The following is a 7,713-nucleotide window of genomic DNA, read 5'->3' as shown; positions in this document are numbered from 1 at the left end:
CCTCAACCCTGTGTCCAGGTCCTCCTTGGTTATAAATTGCTGGGGTTTAATGTTGGTGATAATCTCTCATTAACGCCTATAATCACGTGAATACGGGAAACAATTTCTTTCTGCAGGGCATTCTGGGCTTTAAAAACTTGCTGGATTTTTTTTTCTCCATGCAGTTTCTGCAAGTTCCTTCCCAAGCCTGGTGGGAAATCTTGGACTTTGCTGAGACCCTGCCCTCCAAAAGGAGCAGCAGCTCCATCACCCACACTGATCCCATCTTGGTAGTTTACAGCATGGATTAACTTAATGGGAATTTTCAAACAGCTCAGAGCAAGGAGATGCACAGAAGACAGGCCATAGCCTCAGGCAAGGCTGACAAAAGAACACAGGAAGGTTGATCTACAAAAGTCCAAATGGAAATTTACAGGAGATATCCATACCCAGGACAGCATAAAGCCTAATTTAATAATCTAGAAGAGAAGGAGAGGATGGAACTGGAGGAGGATTGCTTATGGAGCTTGGATATTGACACCTTGACAATAAAGGCAGATGGAAAGGAATCAATCCAGTGGTTGGCTGTGATAGAAAATCAGCAAAGTCTTCAGTCCTATAACCCTCACTGTGGATGAAAGAAGAGGGGATAAATGGACAGTGCACGAGACAGCTGGGAGAGGAGGATAGCAAAGTTCTTCAGTTCTGCAAAAGAGACTCTCAACTGCATAAAAGCTACATGTCACTTAGACTGTCCTAATTAAGTCTGATAAGGCTTTAGGTTTGGCAGGATGTGATAGAATCTGACTGCTGGCTATTAGGAAGTAACATTTCTGCATCCTGCAGGATTTCAATCTTTGAAGACCAAGCTGTTGTCAGTCAGGGTTTGATGTAAGGATGGGAGTGACATCCCTTGCCCAGGATGGCAGGGGGATGGAACGAGAGAATCTTTAAGGTCCCTTTCAACACAAACCATTCTGCCATTCTGTGATACATTTATACTTTGCCTTTTCCATAGAAAACCAAAAGAAAGTTTTGTACCTGAGACAGTTTTTCCTTCTGAACACAGTTAATGCCTCCAATAAAGCCATGTTTGGCATCACTGGTCTCAGGAACTCAAAGACAAAACCATCTCATCAGCCAGAAGGATCCACAGCTCAGCAGTTCTGTCACTGTCCCTTTCTTTTTCAAAACCTCATATGCAAGCTCTTCAAAGTTATCATAGATGGGCTTACAGTAGAACAGCTCCAGCAGATTGACCAGCATGTTCTTCACCCGCTGGGAAAACGTCATGCTGTCTGAATTATCCAAGAATAACCTGGGGACATAGGAAGGAGGGCTTGGGCACTGGGCAGCAGCAGAATCCATTCCACAGGGAAAGCCCCGCAGGAAGTAGAAGGAAGGAAGGGAAGGATACTCAGCCACCAGGGGCCCACACATCAGGATGGGGTCTGTGAAAAGCACGTGGAATTTGCTCTTTCAGATCCTGCATCAGCTCCTCGTTCTGCAGGAGGCTCTTACAGTTGGTGAAGAAGACTGAGGAGATTTCTATTGTGCTTTGATACGAGGTCAGAACAACATTCCAAACAGACTGTTCAATAAAATGGGCACTAACAAAGGCCATGAGCATTTCACCCAAGTATTCCTCGGTGTAAGGGATTGGATAGGCTTGGACTGTGTAATTCTGAGGCTCCTCTGACTTCATATACAGACTGGTGGAGTGTACAAGCACAACAACCTCGTGTCCCTTTTGCTGCAGTTTCTCCCCTACCGGGTGCATGCTGAGCCAGTGACTTCCATCCTGAGGTACCACCAGGATCTTTCCACCTTCAGCCAGGGCTAAAGACAGCGTCAGGAGGAGAAGTATCCAGGTACCTTGGTAAAAAAGAGCCATTTTGATGGGAGTGAACCAGAGGGTTCTGCTCCAGAGGGATCCATGCACTCCTTTATACAATGGTCTGTGCTGTGTAAGCAAGGAATTTATTGGCTGCAGAAATTAATATTTAACTTCCCAATGCGGGTGTGATTAGCCTGTGATTTTGCCTGTGTTTGTGGAAGGGAAGGGAAGCTGTGTCCTAACAGACACTTTTGTAGTTTCTATTAATGTTTAATCTTCAAACTCTGTCAGCACTACTACTCTGTCAGCACTAAGTCTGTGACACCAAGAGCGGGGATGTTACATTGTAACAATAACTGTAATTAAAAACATTGACCTGGTACATAAACGGTGAGAAGATAATAAAAATACACCCAGCAGAATGGATGCAACTCCATTCCTGAGGACACAAGGCTGAGGTTGAATTCCCACCCCCTGGAAGCAGCCAAACCTGCACCTCTTACAAAGATGTCATGGCCACCAGGATCAACCAGGCAATCCCAAATCTGAGGAGAATGATCCCATTTAGCTTTAATTCTCCTGGAACTAAAGCAAAAAGTGAACTAATGGATGGGTCATGGCAAAGAATGGGAAAGGAGGCCACCACAGGGACACAAAGAAGGAGTTTTGGTCTTTGGTTGGTGTCTTGAAAACCCCTTCCATGGGTTTTGAGCAAGACAAAATCAAGGAGAAGGTGTGACACCTCCCACTAATGCCACTGCAGGAAGGTTTTGTCTTTGTGCAAGTGAAAGCAATGCCAGAGCAAAGCCTTTTGGAGGGTGCTAAGCAAGGAGTCCTTGTGATGAGAAGCAGCCATCAGTTTTCCCATTCTTTTTATAAATGGTGCTGGCACTCCCAGCATCCTCACTTGGGAGAAACAAATCCTTACAGCCTGAGGCAAAGGCATTTGTCTCATGACACTCAAAGAGTGCAGGGAGTGTCCTGTGTAGCTCCACTCTGTCACTCTGGACATGGAGGAACCACCCTTAGACATGGAAAACTAATTTCTGGAGAGGCCCTGTGCAGGAGAGGTGGGAGACAGCACAGACTGAAAGCAGGACACTGAAGGGATTTACAAATAATTGTCATTAAGTGCAGGAAATCTGGATGCAAAGACTTCACTGCAACTCCTGTGATAAGAGGTGACCAAATTACCTTGGAAATTGCTGCTTGGTGTGTTTTCTACTCTGGACTCAATTGGATTTTCAGTGGCAACAGCAGTTGGCTGAGAACGGCCAATACGAGTTCATTTCCCTTGACTATAACAGAAAAAGTCTCTTGACAGGATGGCCACACTTTCTTCAGGTACGTCTTAGAGCTGAGATATTGGCTCTGATTCCTGCAAACCTTGTGGTGAACCTTCAGACACTTGAGGAGCTGGAAACTTGGGATTTCTCTGCCTGTTAATGAAGGTGTAATTGCTGCTGAGACACATCCCCATACAAAGTGCAGGCCAAGAGGAAATCAGCCTGAGACAGCTTAATCGAGGTGTAAATGCAGTTTGTGTTCCCCCAGGCCCAACGCTGTGGTCTCATGTTCTCCCACAAGCTCTGTGATGATCCTTACACAATTTAGGATTGGATTCCCAGCTGGATAAGGTAAGTAGGGCCAGTTCTGCACAAGCCTGAGCTCCTTCAGCTCAGAGCAGCTCCTCCACGGGACCACATCAGATGCAGCAGAGAGGAGCTCTTACCTGGAATGAGACCACCTTGGCCCATTGCCCTGCCTGTGGAAAACTATGGAATTGGTGTAAGAAAAAGGCCTGTGAACTCCTTGTCTGAGGAAGAATCTGCAATTTGAATCTCCTCTTTTCTCTCCCTCTCCCAGTAATCCTTTTTCTTTCCATACCTGTTGAGCAATGGGGGTTCAATAGGCTTTGGGGAACTCGTTATTCTTCCCACAGGATTATGTTTCTGAGCAGTAATGACCAATCCAGGCCTTTGCTGGTGTGTGTGAACAGGCAGATTCCATTACCCCCTGTGACTCACTTTACTCTTGTTTACACTCGCCTGCTGGGCACTATTCAAAGTGAAAGAGCAGAAATTCCCCTGCAGTCTGTAGAAAATATAGCTACAAAGAGACTGAAGAAAGGATAATTACACAAGATTTTTCCAGGTGTGGAACATGGGATTGTTCACCAGACAGGAGTGTGAAGAGAGGAGCTTGCAGGGATAAAATGAGGGCAGGAGGTCTCTATCCTTGTAAGGAAACTAATGGACTCTTTGCAGCTCTGAGACCGTCAGGATATAAAAGTAAAGACTTATATTGTGGAAGCAGCAAGAATTTACCTCTTAAATCTCAAACTGGCACCAACTCTCCAGAGCACTAAGGTGATAGAATGCCTTCAATATAATTTTATGCTAATATTCTAGGTAATAATATTATTCTTTGCCTTATTTATCATGTTTAGAGGGCTCTCCATCAGCTTGTAAAAGAGTATCGAAAAATCTGAATGAGGAAAGAGAAATCCCACCCCTTGAGCTCAAAGACATTGTGCAGAGATATCGCGTGACCACAATTCAAAAGTGATGGAGCAATTTCCTGGGAAAGAGATTTGTGTCCTGCTCTGTGCCTGGATAGAAATGTCCTGTGTAACCATTTCAGAGATTGCAAGTTGACTATCACAATAGATTTAGATTTCTAGATTACCTTTAAGACCCTGCAGAACAACTCTGGTAAAAGCGAATGTCAAGGGATGAGAACTGATCTGAGTTCTGCATTCAAGTGTCTTTCACCCAATCCACGACTCTAAGATTATTTCTTGCCATTTCAAGGCAACATTTCTATTTCACCCTCATAAACAGGAGTAACCTAACACAGACAGCCACAGTTTGGAAATAACTTTTCATGAGAATACACCAAAAGAGAATCAACTGGTGCCTTTGTGCCTGGAGTTAAAAACAAAAGATGACTCTTGGGTTTTTGATCAGATAAAAGAAATAGATGTCAGATGCTGTTAAAAGGAAATCAAAACTGGATCTGCTTGGTGCTTAAGACACATTCACTGAGGACAGTAATTTCCATCTGGCCAATGAAATCCCTTTTTCTTTGGTTTGTTATAAAACCCTCATTAATTCAAGTTAGTCTCTATCAAGGCTGTTTGATTTCAGCCGATCTGAAAAAATTACTCAAACCTGAATGAATTAAATGATCACTAGAAATAGAAAATCAATACCGATAAACTTCCTGAAACAAGATAATGACTTTTCATTGAGAAATGTACAATCTGTAGATGAAGGAACATTACCTTAGGCAGTGGTTTCTTCTTAGCACAGTTGATCCCCCCAACAAAGACCATGTTGGGCATCACTGGCCTGACGTACTCAAACACAAAGTCAAACCTCAGGATCCAAATGGCAGCAGAATTCACAAGGTCCATCAGAGACACATCCCTCTGAAGAACTTCTGAGGAAAGCTTAAGTGCTTCTGCATAGAAGCCGTTGCAGTAATCAAGCTCCAGGAGGGAAATCAGGGTGTTTTCAACCCTCTGGGAAAAAGTCATGTGGTCTGAGTTGAAGCTGAAGAGTCTTGGGATGTAGGACAGAGGGCTTGGGCACTGTGGGGCTGCAAAGTGAAGGTTGCAACCAAATCCCCTCATGAAGAACACAAAGGGAAGAGAGAGATGGTGGGCCAGGATGGGCCCACACATGAAGGCTGGATCTGTCAGGATGGCATCAAAGCCGCTTTGGTTGAGGAACCTCAGGGTCTCCTGGCTGCGGAACAGGTCCTTGCACTGCCCAAAGAAGGTGCTGAAAACATGCACAGAGGCGTTGAACATCGCCAGGGCATTGAGGGGGAAAGGCTTTGGTGTCAGGTGCACGGCGACGTATTCCTGGAAGGCGTTATCCAGCTCTTCCAGGGGTTGGCTCACCGGGTGCGTGACCACCTTGTAGGCCTGCGTGGTCTTCATCTGCCAGCTCACCTCAGGAACCAGCACCACCACCTCGTGTCCTCTCTCGCTCAGCTTCTCCACCACTTCCTGCATGCTCAGCCAGTGGCTTCCCACCATGGGCACCACCAGGAGCTTCCCTCCATCCGAGAGGCTGGGCAGGAGGAGGAGGATGGAAATCCAGGCAGAGCAAAGTCTCAAAGCCATGTTGCTGTGGTTGGAGTAGGGACCGTGGAAGAGATTTTTCCTGCAGGTTGTAGGCTGAAGATACTTTGGAAAGCAACTGATGGGTGAATTTATTGCCCTCTGCTCTTTGATGTTCCTGTTGTTAATGATTCACTGCTTTGGATTGTGGGTAATTTATTTTGCCTTTTCCCTCCTTACTTGGAAAGCCAAGATTTGGTGACCTTTTCAGTGCTGAGTCCCTGGAGTTCCTCAAGGTTCCATGAGCTCCTCACCGTGCTACTGGGATCCCTCTGGTCTCATCTTTGCTGTGCCTCGTGTTCCACCTTGGCCAGGAGCCAGGAAGGCGACACTGCTCTGAGCAACTCCCTGCCCAAAGTAACAAATGAAAAAGAGCCTGTCCAAGTTGGAGACACAGATCCTCAGGTGATTCCTCCAGGGATGGAGCAGGAGACCCTAGGACAAGGCTCAAGGCTCTTCTGAGCTGACAGGAATCTCCTCAGTGCCAAGGGCACCACAAAGAGGTGCTGACAGGGGCTGGCCTCTCTGTATAGCCCAAGCTCTCACTTTACAGAGTTGTTTCCCAGCCTGGGAGGTGGCCCCTGGGTGGCTGAAAACTCCTCCCGACCAGGATTCAGACCAGCACTAAATGAGTTTTAGCAACCTCTGGAGGCTCAGGTTTCAGACCTGACTCAGCAAAGGAGCAGGTTCAGCACAGACCTGATTTCCCCAGCCTCACAGCATTGCCACTGATGGCAAAGTTAAAAATAATGCACCCCAGGATATTGAGAGCCATGAAGCCTCCATCCCTCAGGCACACAAGGTCTCTCCCTTCATGCCATGGTCAATGCACCACAATGAACTGAATACTGTTTTTCTCATACCAGCATTATGTATTCATTTTTCCTGTTTTTCCAACGTCTTTAATTATTTCTATTGGAAAGGCAGCAGAGAGCAGTTTTATGTCAGGATGGTTTTCCAGAAAACCAATTCTTTGAGTATCAGAGTAGGGGGGAGAAACTTTGAGTTAAAAGAGACTAAAACACTCTGTGAATCTTCTATAATAAACTGCAAAGGAAAAACATCATAGTAACAAGTACTAAATATGTTCAGATTTTTATAAGGCACACTCTGAAATGGGCATTGGCATGCTGACCAGTTTAGAAAACAGAATTTTCTCACAAAGAAAAGTTAATTTCAGTATTTTGTGATGGCACCCCAGCTGTTTGCTGATTTGGGATAAGGAGAAGGCTGGCAGGGAAATGTCCTGCCCTCCCCTCCCTCCTGCTGCAGGATGGATTTTCCATCCAAACCTTCAGCAAGAGGAGTGGGTGCAAAGGCAATCCCAGGACAGCTGAAGTTAATCAGTACCTCAGTGTTTGTGAACTTGTCAGAGGCTCCCTCAGTTGGCTTTGTTATCCCAGGTTATCCCAGCCAGGAATTCTGGAATTTGCTGAGTTCAAGGCAGTACAAGATCAAAGGCACTCCCTGCTCACAGCTGAGCCAAGGGACAGTGGGAAGGCTGGATTTGAGTGAAAAGGCACAAATTTGGGGGCAACCCTGTCCAGGGAGGGGTAACAGAGCCAGGGAAGGGGTTAAAAACTCTCCTGAGCTGAGGGAACTGGGGGTGTTTATGGAGAAAAGGAGGCTCAGGGGGGACCTTGTCGTGCTCTACGTCTCCCTGACAGGAGCAGGGGTGGGATCGGGCTGTCTTGCTGTGTCCCAAGGGAAAGGATGAGAGGAAATAGCCTCAAGTTGTGCCAGTGGAGGTTCAGAGGGGGTATTT

At 46.1% G+C, this 7,713-nt stretch overlaps 2 protein-coding genes across 2 annotated transcripts; both read right to left on the bottom strand.

Moving 5' to 3' along the window:
* Positions 1–975: 975 nt before the first annotated feature.
* On the bottom strand, positions 976–1,759 carry LOC132338506 (UDP-glucuronosyltransferase 1-6-like). Its single transcript, XM_059868155.1, is given in 4 exon segments — positions 976–1,067; positions 1,070–1,110; positions 1,112–1,456; positions 1,458–1,759. Coding segments are annotated over 4 exon segments (780 nt in total).
* Positions 1,760–1,830: 71 nt separating this feature from the next.
* On the bottom strand, positions 1,831–6,023 carry LOC132338505 (UDP-glucuronosyltransferase 1-6-like). Its single transcript, XM_059868154.1, has 2 exons — positions 5,103–6,023; positions 1,831–1,854 (listed from the first exon to the last, which is right to left on the bottom strand). The coding sequence occupies exons 1-2, from the start codon at positions 5,949–5,951 to the stop codon at positions 1,831–1,833; spliced, it is 873 nt and encodes a 290-aa protein (XP_059724137.1). The 5' UTR covers positions 5,952–6,023.
* Positions 6,024–7,713: the final 1,690 nt, after the last annotated feature.

Source organism: Haemorhous mexicanus, chromosome 26 (genome assembly GCF_027477595.1).
Source record: "Haemorhous mexicanus isolate bHaeMex1 chromosome 26, bHaeMex1.pri, whole genome shotgun sequence".
In the NCBI taxonomy this organism is placed as follows: Eukaryota; Metazoa; Chordata; class Aves; order Passeriformes; family Fringillidae; genus Haemorhous; species Haemorhous mexicanus.
Note: the sequence above shows the minus strand (reverse complement) of the source record. Positions and strands in the feature narration are given on the sequence as shown.